The following is a 25,165-nucleotide window of genomic DNA, read 5'->3' as shown; positions in this document are numbered from 1 at the left end:
ACAAAAGCAAAAGACAGATACACAGGTTTCCTTTATTTTATAAGTTCTTAGTCATTTTTAAATTATTTTCTATTTCTCTTGCATTTTCTCATCAGCCAACTAACATTTTAAACATCATATCAAACGCAATCTAGCATTAAACAAACTACAATAATAAAGCAGCACACCATGGGTAGGTAAGATAACATCATCACTGTATGTGTTTGTAGGTAAACAGTATTTATCAGCCGCTTTTGGTGCATTGGGACTGATCCACAATAGTGCCCCCATAAGGCCAAACATAGCCTGAACTGGGCTTAAAAAAAAAAAAAAAATCCCCTGAGTTTACCTTACAACTTTTTGGTAGTTTTCTCTTAAAAGGGGGTAGTAACTGTCAGTTGCTTGTACTTTCCTGTTTAATTAGAATAACAATGCTTCATAAAGTTGGACCAGTTTTGAGTGTGTTTACTCCTTCAACATGCTGTTAGGCCCAGGCGGTGTGACAAATGAATGAATTTGGAAAGATGTAGATCAAAGGGGAAAAGTCTATTTTTAATCTTTCTCTGAGGACAGTGTGTTCAGTACAGTGATAAGGATTGTGAGAAACTGTCTCAGAGCGTCATCATCTTTTGGTTGCTGATTGAGAATCACTTTTATTCCCTCCTCCTCTTCCTGTCCATCTTCGCTCACCCTCAGCCTGTCAGCTGTTGCATCCATTTCCTTTCTCACCAGTTGGTCTTCTTTCCCCTCTGCTCCAGCTTCACTGTCAGCTGTGCCTTTTTTTACTCCTGATTTCTGATTGGCTTCTCCAGTACATAGCAGCTCCCCCAGTATGAGCGTAGTGTTGGGTGCGTCCATGGAGTGGGAGCGCTGGGTGTGTGTGTACAGGTAGACCCTCCAGGGCAGCATTTGCTGTGGCGTGAACGCCAGCGTCTGGATATTGACCAGCTGCATGGCAGCTTGGAGGCTTTGGGGAGAACAGTGAAGTACTGCTGGACACCGGACACATTCTTCTATCCACGCACAGTCAACCTCCTCTATTTTCTCAGCACCTTGTCACAACAACACAAGAAGTCACAACGATAGCTTTTAAATGTGGAGAAACACTGTAAAAACTGTGGGCAAAAGACCTGCAACTGACAAATAAAGTCTATCTCATATCATCATCATCTCATCTAAATGTCAAATGTTCATGAAACAAGAGAAATCATAAATTTTAAAAAATTATTTTATTTTCTAAATCTATGTGCTGGAGACCTTATTACTCACTCAGAGTCAAGAAAGAAAAAAAAAAAGAAGCTGTCTGACTCTGACATTTAAAGCCATCTGAAGCCGGAGGTTTTCTCTCACACACAATACTTGTGGTGAGGTCACTGCAGATGATCACCATATGATAAAAAAGGTAAATGGATAATAATAAATGATAACTATTATTATTACAAGTTCATCATTGTAATGCTGTAATGTACAAACAGTATTTAACTATAATTTTCAATAATGGTTTAAATATCCTGGCTATTTTCTCAAGAAACTAATTGTCATCTAAATGTACAGAAAACGAACAAACCACATTCATATTTGAAAGTTGTATCAATAAATTCATTCTTCTTACATGAGTAAAACAAGCATTTTCCATCATGAATCTATGCACTCATTATTCATACCTTTTTTGCAGTTTTTATCCACTTTGTGTGTTGTGTTTTGTTGTGTTTAGTGCTGACGTGGGACAGTTTTCCAATTTCATTGTACCATCATGCTAAGCATGACTGTGCAATGACAAAAAAGAGTTATGATCTCTCATGTTATTCGATAACCCATACTGATGAACCAGAACATTTTTGTTCGGTATAATTAGGTACAGTTAGGCATAATTAAGTGCTTTTACAGCCAAAAGTTTCAGTTTTGTTGTCTTATTTCCCTTTTAACTGAGGGCAGTGTTCTCATGGGAATATCTTAACTATCTGAGCTACAATACATCCTGACACATTCTAACATGCAGTGTGGGTTTCAGACCTTTATCACACAGTTGTGAGCCTTTCAAACATCAATTTGCCACAGCTTGACACTAATCAAATCTAAAGTATATCAGATTTGTAATTGAGTATATACACATTACTTTGGAGGAATTGGTATATTCCACCAATGGAGATTTCACACTCTTGTTAAAGATTTTTAGGAGGCCTACATGCTCCTTTTAACCACATTTGCTATCGAATAAAGAGGAAGCTTTAGCTATGAATCTCTGACTTTAATTTTCAATATAACCTTCCATTTCATTACCGCGTTCAGTATGCAAAGCCTGTCGCTGCAGCCACAGGTGCTCAAAGTCCTCTGGGCTGACAGCTGGGGAGAGGGACAAACTGAGAGGGGCTGCGATGCTGGAAGCCAGGACATTAGTGGAGGAGTCTGAACACCGCATGGCACTGTCTGATCCTAGAGAGGACATACAGAGACAAAGTAAGAGGAAGAAGGGGGGGATGAGGTTAAAAAACAACCAAACAAAAAACAACAGGGCATTCTGAAAGGACAAGGAGGGTTTTAAGTATTATTAAGAATTATAGTAACACAACATTCTCAGACTCACTCACTCACTCACACACACACACACAACCCCTAAACCTACTAACTGATTGCAGTTCTTGCTGCCAAGGGTACCACAATAAAGCATTTGTGATAACTGGCAATCACTCATTCACATCACTGTGGGGGAATTTTGGCCACTCCTTTTTGTAGGATTGTTTTAATTCTGCCACCCTGCAGGGTTTTCCAGCATGAACAGCATGTTTAAGGTTATGCCAAAGCATCTCAATAGGATTAAAATCTAGACTTTGACTAGGTCTCTCCAAATCCTTCATTGTTTGTGTTTTTTGTTTGTGTTTTTAGAGCCATTCAGAGGTGCTCAAGTGCACTTGGGTTATGCAGGTTTTGGGATAAGTGGGTTACGTGCATATAGTAATTTCTGGACTTTTGGCTTGCTTCCTGGACCACTTCAGGGCTTCATGGTTCCATCAGTTATAACTTCATTAAAAAACCAAAAAAAACAAAAGTTATAACATGTCATCCAAGTCTCATTAGTCCACAGAATATTTTCCCCAAAGCTAAAAAAGGAATAAATAAATAAAATATATTTTTTTAAAAAGCAGCTCATCATACAACAATAACGACAGGTGAGGGTTTTCTCTGTTTGCGTTGTATTATTGTAGGGTGTAGCTAAGCCTTACTGATCTTGGCTGAAGACCCTGTGTTGTAAGTGTAAAAGGGTCAAGGCGATGAGGGAAAGTAACAAAAAGTGTCCAGGTCGGAAAAAGGAGACAAGGAGGCAAAAGAGACGGACAAGCTGCTATCACCATTTAAGGAAACAAACAAAACTCAAGCATTGGTCAATAAATTAAAAAGTAAGTCCAAAAAAAAAAAAAAAAAAAAAAAAAAAAAAAAAAAAAGAGCAGTTCACTAGCTGCAACCGAGCAGCTCACTAGTTGCAACCACACAAATGGCACTCTGGCCCAGAGCTCACCTTTATCTGGGCTTAAATACTTTTAATTACTGATGTGAGTCAACTGTGTAAAAGAGAAAGGTGGCACCTCAGGCAAAAGAGATTGTAGGACACGCCCATACAGGCACCTTCAGGAGGAGGCCCTGCTAGGGCTGTAACAGTTGCTTATGAGTATTATCTGATTGATGGAACATTCTGTCTAATATTGTGGGGTCTTTACCTAATATTGTTGTGAACTGGTGCAAAAGGAACAAAATGGAATTGAAACATGAATCTGAAGTGTCACAGCAAAGTTTTACACTAAATATGTGGGAAAGAGGTGCAACCTACAACACATCTCTAAACGGGCGACCGTGGCTCAGGGGGTTGGGAAGCGTATCTGTAACCAGAAGGTCGCCGGTTCGATCCCTGGGCTCTCTGTCCTGGTCGTTGTGTCCTTGGGCAAGACACTTTAACCTACCGCCTACTGGTGTTGGCCAGAGGGGCCGATGGCGCAATATGGCAGCCTTGCTTCTGTCAGTCTGCCCCAGGGCAGCTGTGGCTACAACCGTAGCTTGCCTCCACCAGTGTGTGAGAGTGAATGAATAGTGGCATTGTAAAGCGCTTTGGGTGCCTTGAAAAGCGCTATATAAATTCAATCCATTATTACTGCTCCAATTTTGTAATACCACTATAATTGTCAATTTTGGTTTAAGAACAAGACTTGAAATTGCTGCCGTTCCTTTCATGCAGTACACATACATTTTCCATTAGGTGAGGACATTTCCTTCTAGCAGAAAAACTGCAAAAATATCAGCAACTGAACCCGAATGACAATGTGTTGTTAAATAACCTTGATAACCTCCTGCAGACAGATTAGTCATTGTGTTTTGTGAGGCAGTGAAAGCAGAGTGCATGGCAACACTGCGCTGCAATGCAGTGCTCCATTAGAAATGTACATACACATAACTTTTTGGTGACAGTATAAAAACTGTGAAAGTTAAATATGAATGTTTAAAGTAAATTAAGTTAACAGATAAAGATGGTGTCATGGACTCTTTAATATTTAGTGCAGTTTTTAGGTTTTATTTGTTGGCCTTCCTACTTACAGACATGTTAGACTACCTACCACATAACTAATAAGCATCATGACTTATGAGCATCTCCAAAGTGAGATCAGTGTGGCTTTACACTCATGTATAGCACTTACTTGTTTAAATACTCAAAGTGATCAGTTACCCCAGCATAGAAAGAGGATTTGTCATGGGAAATAATGTGTACTGTTTTGGTCAACAATACAGGCAGAAATAGAACCAGCTCTCAACTCAAGGGAAATGCTGCGGTGGGGCAATAAGACGGCTATGCATAAACAAACGCCCACAAAGCTCAATGAACTGATGCAACATGGTTAAGTAATATGAGAGACTAATACAAATAATACAGAAAATGATTATTATAAAGGTTATTGCTGGTAAAAGGCAATTCCAGAAGCTAGTGAGTCTACTTAGTTTTTCACAAGACTTCATGCGACTGTACTAATTTGTCTAGTGGGCTTTGAGCCTGTGTGAGGTAGCATAATGTAAGCAGCATCAGCAGACTATTTAAGTTTCTTTTAAGTATACTTTATTTCTGGCATCTCCATTCTACCATAAAACCAACCAACCAACCTGGTAGGCAAAAATTCCACTTGCTTTATACAGGACTTTACACACACCTGAACCTCATTAGTCTCTACCACTGGGGAAAAAAAAAAATAGGTCAGACCAAACAATGCAATTCTAAACAAAGAATAGGAATATGATTATGCATGAAATTGACAAACTCATTTACTCAGCTAAATAGTCTGAGAAGTAAATCACTGCATACAATACAACTCAAAGGCTACTTTAAAGAAAATAAATAATACTATAAATAATGAAAAGCCCTTCATTTGGTTACACCCAGTGATGCAATCAATGACCTCATGACCCTATATAAACAGGAAGTACTGGGGCGGCCCTTCCCACACACCTGGTTTAGATATAGGACCTGAATAAATGGACAAACGTGGTAAGTATAACCAAAGTAACATAAAGAAACATAATTTACTGGACATTTGCCTGTGAACAGAAGAAAATTCAAATGACCTGATGGATGGCCAAATGAAGCTTTCTGAAGCACTGAAGCTTGTATTGAAAAACGGTTCATTACTCGAAGCTTTTCAACAGTCCTCTCTGGTGACATCTGGCCAAAAATATGAAAAGCCGCTTGAATCCACAAAATAAAACCAACTGCTTCATTAAGATTGCTCACTCTACAGAGTGGAATTCTGTCTGATATTGGGCCGCCATTGTGTTGCTTTGAACGTGTATTTTTTGGTGGTTAAAAAAAAAAAAAAGTGGTTTATTTGTTTAATAAATAATTTTGACCAGTAAACTCTCCTTGTTTAAACATGCACCATTGTGTGGTCTTTCTTTGCTTGTGAGTTCTTGATGTTGGTAAATACAATAATTGAAAAATACCACATTACATATAATATACATATGATAATGTACAACACATTATGGAGTATGCTTCTGCTGTGAGGTCCTGCCTCCATGCACTTATGCAATTAACCGCTAGAAAGGTATATATATAAATAATATTATATTAAGGAAATTTTCCCAGACATATTTTTGACCTGGGGGTAGAATTGATTGTGAACTGGAAAGGGAAAATGCTTATGAACTTGCAAATTAAAAACATGATGCATTTAAAGCAGCCCTTTTTCATTTTTATTTAAGAAGAGAATTTGTTCCACTGTGCAATGGCCGAACCTGTTCCTTTTCGTGGCGATAATTTCTCCTGCCTTAAGGAAAATCCCCTCACATGGACCAGAAGAGGCTGGAGCGCACAGAAACTGGTAGAGATGCAGTTATACAGTCTACCTGGGCCACACAAACTATCAGCTAAAGAGAATAAATAAATCCAATTGCTGCACATTTGGCAGACTAACATTTTCAGATTAATTAAACAATAAAATATATATTTTTACAACATTACATGCAAAGAGTCAAGTGGAAGTTTTTCTATAGTTCTTTAATGATATTTATATTATGGAAGCAGATTTTTGACATTTTACCTTTTTCCCTGTTTTCAGATATAATAAACACGCACAAAACAAAAGCAAATGACCAGAACACAAAGCTGGAAAACCCACCCGATTGACAAAAATCAACTCAAAATTCTCCCACACAACAGAACCTCCTCTATTCCTTGCTGGCTCCAAATCTCTCAGTGGAATGATCAGTGGTTCGCTATCTGTCACCATCAAAACACTCCACAAATCCTGCGAATGATTCACTTCCTTATAAACCATTGAATCAGCTACCGAAGCAGTTAGGTTCTAAATGAAGCTTCGGACGTCACTGATCTGACTCTGGCTAAACGAATCAAGCTTCGACACAGTGCTTCTGAAGCAGTGTGTTGATTTTTTTGACACACGCACCGGAGCTTCAGCTTCAAGCGGGCCATTACTAGTTAGTAGTGTTTGCTTTAAAAAACATATGCATTGATATAATGAATGTAACTACTGCTACCACAAACAAACCCGGGATAGTGTGTTAAGCAAAGTTAAACCAGCAATGTCTAAAATAAAGCATTATGGTTGACTGTATAATAACAAGGAAATAAATTATCCATATGGTTAAGGGACAAGTGGTAAATGAGTTCATGCCTAATCACTTTGTCACAGCCAGTGATGCTATTTCATTATTTATTATGAGACATTAAGTCACAGTTACTAGATAAAGCCTCTCTCTATCTTTTTTTTAAACCTTTAGTACATCACATACAATGCTTTTATGTATACCTGCACTCTTCAATATAAATATAACACTGCTGCTGTGTCGTAAAATCTTTTTATGATGCTTCTGTCATTGAGTTGTTGTGGACTTTGCTTTTAAAAGCACACTTCATTCAGGAAAAAATAAAAATAAAATAACATTAAAAAAAAAAAAAGAAAAATATAAAGGCAGGAGATGCCAACACTATACAGTCAGCCATAAAGTGAATTAGCTAAGCCAACAAACACCCAAGAATTTCACTCAAAGTTAGCCTGCACAGCAAAATTTACCAAGCAATAGCAACGTGTGTGTGTGTGTGTGTGTGTGTGCATCTAGATATAAAACTAAGTTAAACCCTCTTTTTTTTTTTTTGCCTGTCCCATTTGGTTCTTTAGCCGTCAGAATTGTTGTCTGAAGACCAACAAGGATACCCAATGGATTTATTTTGCCAAATGGATCATTGCCGTATTGGTCCATTGGATCGACCTTCGTTTTTATTATTTATTTTATTTTATTTTCAGTTGTTACAGACGGGACAGACATGAGTGAGGGATAGGAAAGGGAGAAAGAAAGAGGAAGGAAAAGAAAAACAGAAGGGGAGAGGGACAGTGAGAAAGGGGAAAAAAAAAATCTCCTGGATCACCTGTTGGGAGAAAAAGAATAGAAAACAAGCAAAAAAAACAACAACAAAGCAACATACTAAACACAACACCATCACATTAGTCTAGCTAAGTGTAAACAGCAGTAAATACTAAATATTGAATGTTGTTGTGCAGCACGCAAGACAGACAGCGCACAATGTGCTTTGAAGTAGCAGCCAAGAAAGGTGTGATTTAAGTCTACGAACAGTGAACACCCGTGTGCACACCTGTGTGGATCAACGTGCTTGCATTCAAATGGTTTCCCCATGTAATGGTATGCAAGAGGATGTAGAGAGCCATAGCCCTCTCCCACAGGGCATGAAGCAGGCATGGAGGAGATCCAGGCCCCAGACATCCAGAGGCCCCAGAGTGCGAGAGCCCAAGGAGGACCACTGGAGGGGCATCCGTGCCACCCTCATGGGAAGAGGGGTCACCCAGTAGCCACCCAGTGTGAAGACCCCATACCTCACTCCTCCCACTCATGTGTAGTGTTGCTGCGTGTTGCTCTAAAGTGCATTTAAAGCAAGGGAGAGCATGGTGCTGCTGCCAGAGAGCAGCAGGTATTAGCACGGCCCCTCCCGAGAACCCTCAATGTCTACATGGATTAAAAATTCAGAGGTGGGCACCGGCGCCAGAGGTAGGTTTGAATACACAGACCGTCCACTGGACGCCGTTAACGTGCCCACCCTCAAGGCCCTATATATATGTGTGTGTTATGAGAGTGTAAATAATGTGGATGCCTAAGTTGTGAGATAAAATTGAGGCACAGGTGGCCAGGGGGGGATGTCTCCCCTGCACCCTGGTGACACACCCGCACCCCAAGGCCCTACCTGTGTGGGTGGGTGTGGTGGAGCGGGAAGAGGGAGGTAGCTGGGATAGGGAGGAAAAGAAGGGAGGGGAGGATGCCCCTCTCTAGGGCCAGCTGCCCCGCTGACCCCAGTAGGCACCCCCGTCCTCTGGTACCCACCAAGGCAAGGGAGCCCAGGCCCATCCAGACCGGGGCCTACGGCAGCAGCACCGCCAAGCCCCACAGGACCCGGGGCAGCCCACCCTACCCCACCGCAGAGGAAACTGTACCCACCCCAACATTCAATCATCTCCCAGACTACACAAGACAACAACCTCTAGGTTAAGTTTATTCTCCACCTCTCCTATGTCTCTCCCCCACCTGCAGAGTGGACTCCTGCAAGGATGGAACAACCTCCCTGCCAGTTGAAGAGCCCCCCAGTTAGGCCGATGCACAAGAGGCCCCCTGCGCCAGGGCTGAGCCCCCGTGTTAGTTAAACCCTCTGAATGAAAGAGCTTATGATCATACAGAGTCACTAACCTTGACTACGGTAATGCAATAAGTAAAGCTATACTCCCACACCCAGTGACTATGGCTATGAGCTCGACTTTCCTGTGATCAAAATGTGAACTTAGACAGATATATGTGTGCTTTGATTGTGGTTGATTGGGCTCACAAGCTTGTCGTGGTCTTTGAATGTTTCCCTTGTTAGTGAGAGACTATTCTTCTATTGGTTTAGTGCACCTCTTCCCCAACTATGACATCATAGATGGCTTCAAACTGTTCTTCACTCTGCCCTCACATTTTTACATATTAAATGCCGTGGAACAGCATAAGGAGGAACGTCCTAAACTTTGACAGTAAAACATTAAACCCACAAAATCACACTAAACACAGGCGTGGAAAATCCTGTCAGATTTGTTTAGAGAAAATTTTAATTAGAACAATTTAAAAGAAAGAAAGTGAAGAATCATAAATGGAAAGTTGTGTGGTTGAGAATCTGCAGGTGGCCATACAGAATCCAAGGCTTCTGTAAAAGTAAGATTTATTTTCCAGCAGTGGGGAGAAGAATGTTTTAGCCACAACATGTAAAAACACTGCCCCATGGTAAAACAAACATATGGGAGTTTGAAAGACATCATCCAGAACAACATTCCTGACAAGCCAGAAACCAACCAACCTTCCAAGAACTACACCATCGCTCATTTGGACAAAGTATTAGCCCCTGACTCATTTCAAACATTTAATTAGGTAGAAACTCATCCTGGTGCTAAAAATTGTCACAGGCGACTAATTTAAAAGTATAGAATATCCGAACAGTGCTTTAGTGGCCTTTCCTCCAACATCAACTTCAGGTAGTGGACATGCTGAAAGGTTGATACGACTCCTCTTACCCTCAAAAGGGAGTTCTTGTTGCTTCACAAAGATAACACAAGCAAACAATTCACATCTACTTTATTTTTGTAACCCCACCCTGCAGAGTCCAGACGCTAGCAGTGTGCTTCTGTGAATGGAATACCTGTCAGCTGGATAGGAACAAATCTTTATACTGATTTAAAATATCCACAGTCCTGGTGGATGAATCTTAAGGACCTAATGATGGTAATTCTTCAGGACTAAAATGTTAAGTTTTACAGAGCTTAGCCTCGTTTATTTGAGGGTTGTCCCAAATGTCCAACGGTGACAAGATGATTTGGAAATATCTGCTAGGAAGCAAGTCAGGTTTACTAACCTTTGCATCTTCTACAACCCTCACTGCTTCACCTGAGTGAAGTAATCGTGTCCTTTACTATGTAGATCTAAAGCAGGCACACAGCCACACAAACACCAAACAAACAGAACTGAATTTAAAAATGTAGACGATCCATTAAGTGTAATCTTAAAAGAAAATGTAAGACAATTAAAACATTTCAGAGTCATTATTATGCCTCAGAAAAAGTTCATAAAAGAAACCCAACTTCATTATAAGTCGTTAGCATTTTTAAATCCTATTTTCTATGCAAGAGGTGACACAGGAAACTCAACTGAAGGGAATATTTGAACAGAACAAATTTGTATAACCAAATTCTTTGGTTTAAATATATGCTGATCTCTGTCAGCAAGTCTTCCTGATGGTGAATTGGCATGAACATTATAAGGAAGTAATTTTAATAGTTTGTTTTTAAGACTCCATTGGATTTTTATTTTAGAACAGGCATTTTGTTTAAATGTGAAAAACATTTGCGCTGTGCACAGCACAGCCAAGGCTTGCCACTGACTATTTAGTCAGTGGCAAGCTTTCAAAATTCAGCCAATCAGATTTTCAAAGCAGAAGGATTTCAGTGTCATGACTCACCTGAATGAACCTCCTCAATGTGACTACAGCTCAGTGTGTCTGATAGGTCGGCATTTGGCTTGGAGTTATAGGTCACGTGTTCGGGGCTTCCCCTGCTGTCTGACTCGGCCTCTACAGCACCCTGGCTCAGAGGCTCCAACGTGTTAAAGCAGCATGCCCACTGGCTGACAGGCTTGGCGGGACGCCCAATCAGAACACCCAGAGAGGGATCTGACCTCCGACCTTGAAGGACCTCGCGTGTCTTTTCTATCCCACAATGAAGCAGGCGATAGTAGAGAAGAGCCTGATCACGCACGCACATGTCTGTCTCCTCCTCTGGAAAACACAAGGGCATAAAAAATTTTCTATTTTTATCATGATCTGTCTGTATACACATATGTGCACACACATAAACACAAACCTATGCAGTAGTGCAGCAGTCTTCCCAGCATGTCTTGTGTCTCAGCAGGCCGACACAGGAAAAGTCTCATGGTGGCTGTCAGCAGCTCCATCTTGATTCCCAGAGAAGCCTCGCTTCTCACTCTATCGATGAGCACTTCCAAAGTGTAGGGGGCAGTGGAAATTCGCTCCCCATACACACCCAGCAACCAGAGCAAAGCCTGCCTGCCCTAGTGAAGGAGGCAGTGGAATATTTAGATCTAAGTCTAGTCAACAGAAGTGGGTTCACTGTCGTCCAATATAACTACCAAGAAATGCTTGGTAGTATAATTACCCAGTGCCAAGCTTGTTTTTATCTCCTCAAAAGACAGTTCTACTCCAAAGTACAGTTCTGAAACATATCTGCATTTCTACTTCATGCATTTATTACACCCCCAACTCCAAAAGAATGCGTTCAGTCGTTATAATGGGGGAAACTATACAGAAAAAAGTTCTTGTACTGGGCTGCTGTAGAATACTGCCAAGTTTGCCATTATAACATTGGAGCATATGGCGACTATCTCACTTCATTTGCCACCCCTTGATATTTCAGCGGTCTAAAAGAAAGTTTCAAGGATTTTTTTCTATACATCAGTGTGAATAAGAGAGCAGCCGCAAGCAGCGCAGTGAGAGCAGATATTTTCAATCTGATTATCTCAGCTACATGGTTCTGGCATTAAGCACATGGGACAGGTAATGAAAAATTAAAACAGCTTGTTTCAGACAAATGAACTTAGTGCCCTGCTAACAAGGATTAGTTTCAACTGTAAATTAGAGCAGGGCAATATGGCCAAAAATATTTATCACGATATATATTTGAAAATTTGCGATAACGATATAACTGACGATATAATTGATGCGAGACAAAATACAACTCCACAACATTACTAGCGCAAAAAGACAACGTTCCATTTATTTTCACTTAAACAAGAAGCTGGTTTTTATGTACATTAAAGCTTTATAAAAATGTAACAGTGCAAATGCAAATTCCTTGCTGAAAGTTTAACCAAAAGGCATTTCCAGTAGAAATGGGCTGACATATCTTGAGCATAACCATGTATAATATCCACTGAAGTTAAAAAGAGATGCTTTGCAACATTAAACTGCAGTATGCAGTACGTATTTTTCGTACCATAAGGTGCACGGGATTATAACGCACATTAAGCGAAACAAAGCAGTCAGATAAATCAAACTTTATTAAACTCATTCTTCTTGCTTCCTCCACTTCTGTACCATTGATTCATTAATGTTGAATTCTCTGGCAGCTGCTCTATTCCCATGTTGTTGCAGTATATTAATGACTAACCTCATATTGTGGATGGATTATTTCAGTTGTTCTCCTGACTGAAGTTTGGTCCGTTTACAGCATCCTGCCATGCGATTGCATTAGTCTCTAACTATCAGGAACCTTAACGTTAACTTTTATAAGTGGAAAAGTGTTAGTGTTCGTCCTCCAGCTTCACTATTTATGTTATGCTAACATAGCTGTGTCGCTAGCGATCACGTAGCACATCATTATATACCAACTAGCCCAACTTCAGTAACCCTAAAAACGTCACTGCTGTTTAGTTTCCTGTCTTCATTTATGTTGGAAGTGATAGCAGAGCTGTACGTTTGAATTTTTTCAGAAATCTCTCAGTCAGAACATGCAATATCATGCTTAGGTAACTAGCGAGCTAACTTCCGCTAGCTTCCTGCTAACTTCTAACTCCGTTAAATGTAATAAATTTTGTTTTCATGGATGCCTGGAAGTTAAACTTCATAGTTACACCTGGTAAAGCAGCAATGCTGATCGTTTTATTAAAGATGAAAGAATTTAGACAGTTTTTAACTCTCAGTGATGCTGCAGTGTTCGTTTGACCAGAAGCATACGGAGTTTAGGACCCAGATTACTCCCACATTTAAGAGCATCTTAGTCCGACAAATACGACAATAACGACGGCCGCTTGCATGTTCTGCAAAGAAATGTGCTTTGTCGTCTATCTGACGGACAAACACCAAACCAGTTCCACATCACTGAAGTTGCACCATTTTTACAAACCAATTCTGGTTCATCTGTTTCACTCAACAATCGGCCATGTGCGTATGAAAACAAAGGCACTGCGCATGCGCGTTTTACTCATATTCTATTGCGATATTTCATTTTCCTATCGTTGCCTAACATTATACCGGTATTACCGTGAACGTTATAATATGGCCCAGCCCTACTGTGAATCATATACAACTACCAGAAACCAGAGTTGCAGAATAACAATAGGAACTCATTAGGATATATCTACTTTAATGGGGGAATCTGGTAATTTCACTTGCACTTAGCATGAAAAGAAACCTGGCATCAATTCAAATACTTTGGAGGCAATCACTGACCAGAAAATCACGTAATTTGTTCCCATTTCTTCACTTTAAACTATGTTTCATAAATTGTGTTTAAAGATAAGATAGGCAAGGCAAGGCAAGGCAAGGCAAGGCAAATTTATTTGTATAGCACAATTCAACAACAAGGTGATTCAAAGTGCTTTACATAGACATTAGAAACAAAAACAAATAAAAAGCATGATTTAAAATTAATTAAAACAAGCAAACAAACAAACTAACTAAACACACACATTTCAGATAGCTTGATTAGCATAAAATTATATGAAACAAAGAAGTTGTTGGCCTAAAAACTAGCTACGACAGATGAACAATATCTGAATGTCAAGACATAAGTAGAAGTGCAGCAGATCTGACCAGACATAGGACCTGAGAGATGCATCTGGGCTTTTGACTGATCCATTAATTGTTGACTCATTCAGAAAGTCCTTTATAAAGGAAAGTAAAGAGGAAGAAAAGGCTGAAGAACAAACTGCACAATAACTAGACTGACAATCAGTGGCAACAGGTCTTATTGTGGCTACTCCATAACCAACGGCTGTGGCAGGCTAAACGTGGGTACTGAAGACGTGCATCAGTAAACAAATAAAATGCACTTCTGAGCTGTTTGTTCTACTTATTTAACCATTACACTGTCCAAACCACAAGTCAGTACAAGGGATCCAAAAAAACCCAAATGCACAGACTCCACAAACAAATACAACTGTTGCACCAATTATTACACCAAACTGCAGCAACAAATTGTGTATCAAACTGCAGTCAACTGAAAGTTTCACCTTATGCTCACCCTACCTTTCTACTAATCAAACAATATATGAGGTGAACAGGTGGGTGCAACCACCATTGTTGCCTAGTCACACCCCACAACTGTGCACCAAAACACGTGCTTTCGCATTCTAAACCAACGCATTTGTGCCCCAAAAGGAAAAACTCACACACGGCAAGTGAAATTTGAAATGTATGATTGAAATCATTTTCAAAATGCGCAGAGAAGATTAGGAGAGAGATACAACAGTGAGAGTCTACAGCTGTAAAGCACAATGGAGGTTTGTGACTACATTTGAGCCAATGATGTTGGAAATCTTGTCAGAACCGATGGACTTATGAAGACAGAACATTACCGTCAGATTTAGAGCCATCGTGTAATAGCATCTGATTGGCAACAGATTCATTTTTCGGCACGACAGTGATCCCAAACACAATGCCAGTCCAGCAAAAAACATACCTGAATAGAAAAACATGTCTGGGTCTCCCCAGAGCCCAGACCTTAACATTACTGAAGTAGAGAACAGCCAACATCAAAGAAGAGCTTTAAATGTTCCTAAAGAAGCCTGGAGAACTATTCCTGAAGACTCATGTTGAAGAATAAAGCTGATTACACCAAATATTGACTTTCAGGCTCCTTAGAATTGTACAAACCCCGTTTTTACCTTATTTACTATATTTCTGTGTTTGTTTGCACGTTTCAATAAAGCGCTGAACCTAGTTCGCTGTTTTCTACCAAAATATGAAAGAGAGGCTCATGAACTTTGCACAGTGCTCTATACCCTATATAAGAGGATAGAGAAAATGAAAAAAATTATTAATGGATGCTTGGGATTATGTTCACCAACTTGACCATAACTGAAATATATCGTTACAACAGACTGAAATAACTTTGCAGAATTATGAAAGTAAATTTAAATTTCAGCATATAAAATAAAATACCATGATAATGCCCTGTAGAATAAAAAAAAGTTTCTGTTAAGTCTATTTCTGATAATACTTTTGCCAATTTGTATTTTCAAAACAGGACATCTACAGCACATACTCATTTATGGCATGATATTGTTTTTTCTTGCACTCAGTATATAGGTATGGCAGGATCTAACCTGGATATCCTGCAGTGTTTCCTCGCAGCCATCCAGTGCAAGGCACACAGTGTCGCTACACTGGGGACACACCCAGACCAGGTCACGCATTGTCTGCACCACCGCTGAGAAGGGTAGCAGGAGAGTAGAGAGACAAAAAGTGTGGTGAAAGAGTAAAAAACCAGTTCATGAAGCTGTTTGTGTGTATACTGTACTGTATGTGGGAGGTTGTGGAACTGATGTTTTTACCAGAAGTGATATGATCCTGTTTGAGTCCAAGCAGCCCAGTGAGGATTTGTAGACATCTGTCGCTGTAGCTGCGTCCAATACGACCTGCATACAATAAAGGCAAACACAGGGCATTAGAGTGACTGATCAAACACATGGATAATGAAATTTTAGAACCTGAGCATGTTCTACACAGAAAATGCAGCACGCTGTGTATTCTTATCCTTAATAAAAGGGATGTCTTGTTTTTTTGCTTATTATTTACTTATTGTCAGACAAATGGGTTAACATTTTGCATTTCAGGAAGGCTGAAAACAAATGAATGTAGAAACTCCATTTGGAAAGAGTGTGTCTATTGGTGTGTAAGATTAACATTAACATCAGCAATTTAAATTTGAAATGAAAAGCAGTTACATTTAGAGAAAAAAATCCTTTAATTCGTAGCTCATAACACAATGAGTCTGGGTAGTGGAACCACAGAGCTGGAATGGTCTTGGTCCCAAACTTTGGTGCTTATAGCGAGATAAAATGTTTTCTATTCAGTTGTTTCAATTTCAACATATACTTCACACACACAGGTTCGGGAACACAGCAAAAACATGAAGGCTTATAAATATAAACCAGCCTTCATTTAATACAGTATGAACAGAGTAAGACAAAACATTTGAATATCAGGATGTGTTACTAAATCCATATTATTTACAATCTAGTGCTCCTAATCACTACACCCTCATTAATACAGCAGTCTCTACCTGAAGAAAAAAAAACTACAATAGTAGACAACAGAGCCTGAGTGTCAAATTACATAATACTGGCACACAGCAGCATGTGTGAACATGTTTACCTATTGCTGAGATTGCAGCCTGGGCAGTGTCAGTGTTGACATCAGTGCAGTATCCTTTCAGCTCATCCAGTATCATTGCTACGTTCTCGTCATTCACCAGCTCTACCAGCACCTGCAACACACAGCAGCTGAAGCTATAGTACTGTCAAAGGATCGCCTCCAGCTGCTAACACTGGGTACTAACTGTGGACTTGTGAAAAAAACATAGTAATGCAAAAAGCTAAAAATCCAACTCTTGGGGCTTGCTTCAAGATTAAGCTAATCCTTTTGGATATTAACATGTCCAAAGTTAGGAGTACGGCATGGACTGTCTGTTAGGTTTTACCTCCATTAATGGGGTCACTATGAAGCTTCAAAATGCACTCCCAAAAACCAAAGGCTAACATCAAAGTGGCTATGGCCATCTTTTATTTACTGTCTATGCCAAAGTATATACATGTGTGGCGGAGGTGTGGTCCCGGGCGCGTCTGCAGGGGAGGAGTGGTGCAGTGGGCTCAACGGGGCGGTGCTGGAGATGCCGGTGAGAACAGCTGATGGCAATTTGGACTGATAATGGTTTCCTTCCCTTTTTATAGTGAGACGGAGAGGAGCGGAAAGAGAGGGAAATCAGCTGGGACCGACAGCTGTCAGACTGTGTTCAGTCATAACCTGAGAAAATTGTAAATAAATGTGGAACCTGGTGATAAAGACCTGTGTGTGTGTGTACCTGTGTATAGTGCATTTCACAAGTGGTGCCGAAACCCTGTGTCCAGCCGGCGTGGGGATGTCCGACCCACAGGCTGCGCCGCCCGCCCAGCCTTTGCAGTTTCTGGCGCAGATTCTGGCGGAGATGGCGAAGATGAGCCAGGACCAGGCGGCGGTCCAGCGGGCTCACCTGGCTGCGCTGCAGGAGCAGACGGACCGGCAGACGCTGGTTCTGGAGCGGCTGGTTGGAGCCGCTGCTCCGCCGAAGCCTCCACCGCTGTCAGTGGCGATGCCCCGGATGGGGGACGGGGACGACCCCCAGGTTTTCCTGGAGACTTTTCGTGCCATGGCGGAGGCCTGTCAGTGGCCGCAGGTGGAGTGGGCTCCGCGTTTGCTTCCTCTGCTGTCGGGGGAGGCTCAGACGGCGGCCCTGAGTCTGCCGCCGACCTCGAGGAGCAGCTTCCAGGACGTGAGCCGGGCGGTGGTGGACAGGATGGGGCTCACCGCTGAGGACCATCGCCGGCGGTTCCGGGCCTGTCGGCTAGCCGCGGCAGATCGGCCGTTTGCTTGGGCCCGGAAGCTGCACGACGCGGCGGTGCGCTGGCTGCAGCCGGGATCGTCAGAGGGTGAGACGCTGCTGGTGGACAAGGTGGTGCTGGAGCAGTTCATGGAGGGGCTGCCTGCGAAGACGGCGAGATGGGTCAGGTGCCACCGTCCCGCGAGTCTGGAGGTGGCGGTAACGTTGGCGGAGGACCACCTTGCCGCTAGAGCGGGGGAACCCGGGGACGGCGGCCGGAGGCCGAGCAAACAAGCCCCAGTGCCGGCACCAAGGCGCCGGGTACTTGCGCCGGGGCAGGCAGAGCGGGCGCTGGCGCTGAGCCCCACTAATCCTTTTGCTGCGTTTGTGCCTTCCCAGGGATCAGACATGAGCAGTGCCGCCCCTGAGCCACGGAAAACAGCGCAGACGCCGGGGCAGGAGTGCGGGCAACCGGGACACCTGAGGAGGGACTGTCCTCTGATGGAGGTGGGGCAGGTGTTCCGCGTTGCCGGTGCCCCAGCACCCTCTTCCGGTCCAGGAGGGACGTACAGCCTTCCGGTAAGGACTCGAGGGGGTATACACCATGCTTTGGTGGACACGGGCTGCACGCAGACCCTCGTGCACCAAGGCTTGGTTCGCCCCGGGGCATTGCTGGAGGCAGAATGGGTGGAGGTGAAGTGTGTTCATGGTGATGTTCACAGGTATCCCATAGTGCCGCTGTTATTAAAGTATGAGGGCAAAACGCATAGGGTAACGGCTGCGGTTAGCCCGCGCCTGTCGCATCCCCTAATTCTGGGCACGAATTGGCCGGGGTTTCATCATCTGTTGGGACAGTATGCGGGAATGCGATCACGACCGTTAGTAGCATGTAGTGTCTGCGCGGCGCTCAGCGGTGATGCGGGGTCGTCCGACACTGACTCCAGGGAGGGGGAGACGGCGGGTCCTTCATGGGAAGCCCCGCCGGCTCCGGAGGTTTCCCCCACGGGTGATTTCCCACTGGAGCAGTCTCGTGATGACACCCTACGCTCAGCCTTTGACCAGGTGATTGAGATTGATGGTCACGTGGTGCGCCCTGAAGCCGTGCGGACCTACCCGCGCTTCATTTTATCAAAAGATAGGTTATATCGAGTGAGTCGTGACACTCGCACGGAGGAGACACACACCCAGTTGTTGGTGCCGCAGGGCCGCCGGGAAACGATTTTCCAGGCGGCTCATTATAACCCCATGGCAGGGCATATGGGATACGAAAAAACTCTGGAGCGAATAACGGCTCGATTTTATTGGCCGGGCATCCGAGCGGATGTGCGCCGCTGGTGCGCGTCCTGCCCGGACTGCCAACTTGTTAATCAGCCGGCCATACCAAAAGCGCCTTTGCGCCCGCTCCCACTCATAGAGGTCCCGTTTGAGCGCATTGGCATGGACCTCATCGGGCCGTTTCATCGGAGTGCACGAGGCTACCGCTTTGTATTAGTCCTGGTGGATTATGCAACGCGGTACCCGGAAGCAGTCCCGCTGCGCACCATCTCTGCAAAGAGTGTGGTGCAGGCACTGTTTCAGGTCATCTCCCGAGTCGGAATCCCGAAAGAGATACTGACTGACCAGGGCACGTCGTTTATGTCTCGTACACTGCGGGAACTGTACGAATTACTGGGCATTAAATCTATTCGGACCAGCGTCTACCACCCTCAGACGGATGGCCTGGTGGAGCAGCTGAATAAGACTTTAAAGTCCATGATTCGTAAGTTCATTAACGAGGATGAACGCAATTGGGATCGCTGGCTAGACCCTCTGTTATTTGCAGTGCGGGAGGTGCCCCAGGCCTCCACGGTATTTTCTCCCTTTGAATTGCTGTTCGGCAGGAAGCCGCGTGAGGTGCTCGACCTGATTAAAGAAAGCTGGGAGGACGGTCCGAGCCCCGCTAAGAATGAGATTCAGTACGTGTTGGACCTGAGAGCGAAACTCCACACTTTGGGGAGGTTGTCACGGGAGAATTTGCTCCAGGCTCAGCAGCGTCAGCAACGCCTGTATGACAGAGGGGCTAGACTCAGGCAATTTTCACCGGGAGACAAAGTACTTGTATTACTCCCTTCTTCCAGCTCGAAGTTGCTCGCCAAGTGGCAAGGACCCTTTGTGGTCACACGGCGAGTCGGGGACGTTGACTATGAGGTCGCTTAGTCGGACAGGGGAGGGGCCACGCAGATTTATCACCTCAATCTCCTTAAAGAGTGGAGAGAGGCTGAAACCGCTTCTCTGGTAAGCCTGGTTAAGGAGAGAGATGAGTTGGGGCCGGAGGTGCCAAATTCCATCATCCCCGCCTCTCTCCCTTGTGATGACCACCTCACACAGGCCCAGATAGCGGACGTTGTCGCGTTACAACAGCGGTTTGCAGATGTGTTCTCCCCCCTGCCAAGCCGAACGTCTCTCATTGAGCATCATTTTGTAACACAGCCTGGCGTGACGGTGCGTTCACGGCCCTACAGGCTTCCTGAGCATAAACGGCAAATCGTTCAGAGGGAATTGGCTGAAATGCAGAAAATGGGAGTGATAGAAGAGTCGCACAGCGCCTGGTGTAGCCCCATCTTTCTTGTGGTGAAAAAGGATGGGTCTATATGGTTCTGTGTCAACTATCGCAAGGTGAATGAAGTGTCACGTTTTGATGCCTATCGACGAGCTCCTGGATCGGCTGGGCACGGCCCGTTTTCTCACGACACTGGATTTAACCAAGGGCTACTGGCAGATTCCCTTGTCTGCCGAGTCCAGGGAGAAAACGGCCTTCTCCACTCCGTACGGGTTGTACCAATTCGTTATGCTTCCGTTCGGCTTGTTCGGAGCCCCAACCACCTTTCAGCGCCTCATGGACCGGGTGCTGCGTCCGCACGCTGCATATGCTGCTGCCTACCTGGATGACGTGATCATCCACAGCGACACCTGGGCGGAGCATGTGCAGCAGGTGGCCGCGGTCCTGGAGTCCCTGAGGAGGGCGGGGCTCACGGCCAACCCGAAGAAGTGTGCGGTTGGACGGAGGGAGGTACAGTATCTGGGGTACCACTTGGGGGGCGGGCAGGTGCGTCCACAGGTGGAGAAGAGACGGTTTCTGGGGCTGGCAGGTTACTATCGCCGTTTCGTGCCAGGGTTTGTGCAGCTGACCAGCCCCTTGACCGATCTCACCCGAAAGGGTGCTCCGGATCTGGTTCAGTGGACGGGGTCGTGCCAAGCGGCGTTTGTGCAGGTGAAAAAGTCTCTCTGTGGGGAACCGCTGCTTCACACTCCTAACTTTTCCCTCCCTTTTGTTCTGTAGACTGACACCTCGAACAGAGGGCTGGGGGCCGTTTTGTCCCAGCAGGTAAAGGGGGCCGACCGTCCCGTTCTTTACATCAGCCGGAAGCTGGCAGAGCGTGAAAGACGGTACAGCACTGTGGAGAAGGAGTGCTTGGCTATCCGGTGGGCGGTCGACTCCCTTCGCTATTACCTCCTGGGGCGCTCGTTCACCCTCTGCTCGGACCACGCCCCGCTGCAGTGGCTCCACCGCATGAAGGATGCCAACGCCCGGATCACCCGGTGGTATCTGGCTTTACAGCCCTTTAAGTTCAAGGTGGTCCATAGGCCGGGGGCTCGCGGGGGTGGGGGGTGGGGGGAGTAGGTTCGGCCGGACGGCTCTCCGGCCTCAGTCGGGCGGTGGGGGTGTGTGGCGGAGGTGTGGTCCCGGGCGCGTCTGCAGGGGAGGAGTGGTGCAGTGGGCTCAACGGGGCGGTGCTGGAGATGCCGGTGAGAACAGCTGATGGCGATTTGGACTGATAATGGTTTCCTTCCCTTTTTATAGTGAGACGGAGAGGAGCGGAAAGAGAGGGAAATCAGCTGGGACCGACAGCTGTCAGACTGTGTTCAGTCATAACCTGAGAAAATTGTAAATAAATGTGGAACCTGGTGATAAAGACCTGTGTGTGTGTGTACCTGTGTATAGTGAATTTCACAACATGAAAGCAGTGTCATGGAGCATCCTGACCAAAAGGAGGAAATACAAACTTATCAAAGCACCTGAAAGATGTTTCCACATCTGTACAAAGAATTCATGCTAAGGGGGTTTCAGGTGTTTGTTAAACTTGGCAGCTGTGAACCAGTTGGGATCAAACTCCACCCCTCCAGCTATCTGTTACAAAAGGATTAATTACTTTGTCGGGGTGTGGAGTTAGCTCACAGTTTGGGTAAAATGGAGATGGACAGATTGGCATTGTACCGTCAACAAGGTGAGCATTGTATAACGCTACTGAGGAGGCAAATGACCCAGAAGGTAAACCTCTCAACCACGTCTACATTGAGAATCTCACCTATGAATATGAGCACTAATTAGTGATAAAAATGTTGAGTTTGAATAGCAACTCAAATACAGTTGTTCCTCATTAGGTTTGTAGCTACCTGAGGAACCGAGATAAGCAGAAAACTAGAGGGAGCTTATAGATGGGGGTGCTCTGAAAAGAGTCCGTTGAGGCTGTTTGAGCATGCTGGGTGCCTTCAATTGGAGTTTTTTCAGGCACACAACCTGGGATAAGATGCAGAACATGTAGAGACTCAGCATCTCACTTGTCAGGATCTCCCAGGAAGAGATGGTAAGTGCTCTTATATAGCCATTTATGTAACTTGCCTCATTCACACAAACACTGTTTGCTATCAAAAGTGCATTTTACCGATGGATGCATCAAAGAGAAACTTGGGGTTAGGATCTCACCCAGGGACGTTTGGGTAAGAGCTGGAGCTGCCAGGGATCAAACCTCCCATCTTCTGATTAATAGATGCCCCACTTTACCTCCTGAGCTACAGCCACCCAGGATGGAAAATGATCCTGTGTAAAGGAAATTCTAACTACCCTGTTTAGCCAGCTGCAATCTGACTCTGTGCACAACAAATGGATGAATGAATGGATAATGGAAATAGTGGAGTGGAGTGAACGTCTGCCATCATGCTACAAGATGAGTTGACCACTAAGTGAAACTGAGAGAATCTATTCAAGCAGGACTTACTGAGGCAACCTCAGGGTTAACTTTCAGTGTTCTGCAGCATCTGTAATGTCTGGAGTCTGCATTTATTTAATCTCAAGTTTTTCTAAGACATAAAGTTTCCTTTTCCTTTGTAAAAAGCAAGAAGTTGGTCTACCAACACAAAAGTATGTTCTATGTTTACTGGTTAGTTTTACAAAATAAGTATTAGGACTTTGGATTATTACAGCTAAAGTTTTCTTGTTTCAAAAAGCATATCATCATATAAACACAAAAACTGAAGATGAAAAATTCAAAGGATAAGCAAAACTGGCATCACCTGCATCTTCCTTTCTTTGATGTAGGCAGGCTCAGCATAGCCACAGAAGAAACGCTTGTAGTGCGGCCCCAGCAGGCCAGGGACAGAGCGCAGCAACAACTGCAAGCAGACAGACATATCTTTTTTTCTCAGCATGACATGTACACATAAATCCATCTGAACGTAAAAGTAATGAAAAAAATGAATCAGATGCGGTGAATCTGAACTGTTGCTACTCCCTCTGGGGATTAAAAAAGACACACGTCCACATGCCAATGATTCAGTAAGTGATTAAGCTTTTCCACAAAGACAGATTTATCCAGTCAGATGTCAGAATCAGAATCAGAATCAGAATGGGGTTTATTGCCAAATGTTGAGCAGGTTTACAACATTAGGAAATTGCTGCGGTGCTTCAGTGCAAACATAGTGTCATAAATAGCACTTAAATAGACATGGAAAAAAATAAAAGTAGGGATAAGAATTAAAAGTGCTACGTGGGAAGATATGTGCATGAGATATACATGAGATATATACATGAGAATAAGAATTAAGAGTGCTACGTTGAAAGATATATACATGAGTGCAGGTGGTGATCAGTGCCAAACATGGAATGATGCAGTGAACACAGCGTAGGGTCATGTGTTAGTGGTGGGAACAGTCATATGGTTATTGTTCATGTGTCCAACAGCAGAGGGGAAGAAACTGTTCTTATGGCGAGAGGTTCTGGTGCGAATGGACCGGAGCCTCCTGCCTGAGGGGAGCAGGTCAAACAGACTGTGTCCAGGGTGAGAAGGGTCAGCTGAGATCCGAGCTGCACGCCGCAATGTCCTGGAGGTGTACAGGTCCTGCAAAGATGGGAGTCTGCAGCCAATCACCTTCTCAGCAGAGCGCACAACACGCTGCAGTCTCTGTTTGTCCCTGATAGTGGCTCCAGCGTACCACACGGTGATGGAGGAGGTGAGGATGGACTCGATGATTGCAGTGTAGAACTGCATCATCGTCCGTGTTGGCAGGTTGAATTTCTTCAGCTGCCTCAGGAAGTACATCCTCTGCTGGGCTTTCTTGATGATGGAGGTGATGGTGGGCTCCCACTTCAGGTCCTGGGTGATGGTGGTACCCAGGAAGCGGAATGAGTCCACAGAGGTGATGGGGGTGTCAGTCAGGATGATGGGGGGGAGTGGGGCTGTGTGCTTCCTGAAGTCCACAATAATCTCCACTGTCTTCTGGGCATTCAGCACCAGGTTGTTGTGGCTGCACCAGGACACCAGACGTTCAACCTCCCTCCTGTAGGCAGACTCGTCCCCGTCCGAGATGAGTCCAATAACGGTGGTGTCATCTGCAAACTTGATTAGCTTGACAGACTGGTGGGTGGAGGTGCAGCAGTTGGTGTACAGGGAGAAGAGCAGAGGAGAAAGAACACAGCCCTGAGGGGAGCCGGTGCTGATGGTCCGGGAGTCCGAGACATTCTTTCCCAGCCTCACATGCTGCTTCCTGTCCGTCAGGAAGTCAGTGATCCACCGGCAGATGGGATCAGGCACATTCATCTGGGAAAGCTTGTCTCGGAGATGGTCTGGAAGGATGGTGTTGAAGGCAGAGCTGAAGTCCACAAACAGGATCCTGGCGTAGGTTCCTGGGGAGTCCAGATGCTGCAGGATGAAGTGTAGGGCCATGTTGATGGCGTCGTCTACAGACCTGTTGGCTCTATATGCAAACTGCAGGGGGTCCAGGAGGGGGGCCGTGAGGGTCCTGAGATGGGAGAGAACTAGGCGCTCAAAAGACTTCATGACCACAGATGTCAGAGCCACGGGTCTGTAGTCATTTAGTCCAGTGATCCTAGGTTTCTTGGGGACAGGGATTATGGTGGAGGACTTGAAGCAGGCAGGCACATGACATGCCTGCAGTGAGGAGTTGAAAATGCCAGAAAA

At 44.3% G+C, this 25,165-nt stretch overlaps 1 protein-coding gene across 2 annotated transcripts in view; it reads right to left on the bottom strand.

The window, feature by feature from the left end:
• Nucleotides 1-14: 14 nt before the first annotated feature.
• ap4b1 (adaptor related protein complex 4 subunit beta 1) overlaps nt 15-25,165 on the bottom strand; it is a 49,103-nt gene continuing 23,952 nt past the window's right edge. Inside the window, exons 7-14 of one of the 2 annotated variants that reach the window (XM_076878796.1) lie at nt 23,262-23,360; nt 16,730-16,841; nt 15,907-15,990; nt 15,679-15,782; nt 11,418-11,625; nt 11,018-11,332; nt 2,260-2,412; nt 15-1,031 (exon numbers count right to left, since the gene is read on the bottom strand). In XM_076878796.1, coding sequence (XP_076734911.1) covers nt 532-1,031; nt 2,260-2,412; nt 11,018-11,332; nt 11,418-11,625; nt 15,679-15,782; nt 15,907-15,990; nt 16,730-16,841; nt 23,262-23,360 — 1,575 coding nt within the window. In that variant the 3' untranslated portion in view covers nt 15-531. The remainder of the gene's footprint in view (nt 1,032-2,259; nt 2,413-11,017; nt 11,333-11,417; nt 11,626-15,678; nt 15,783-15,906; nt 15,991-16,729; nt 16,842-23,261; nt 23,361-25,165) is intronic. The other variant, XM_076878797.1, reaches the window with a different exon arrangement.

This window comes from Maylandia zebra, linkage group LG20 (genome assembly GCF_041146795.1).
Source record: "Maylandia zebra isolate NMK-2024a linkage group LG20, Mzebra_GT3a, whole genome shotgun sequence".
NCBI classification, from domain to species: Eukaryota; Metazoa; Chordata; class Actinopteri; order Cichliformes; family Cichlidae; genus Maylandia; species Maylandia zebra.
This window is presented reverse-complemented; position numbering and strand designations above follow the sequence as displayed.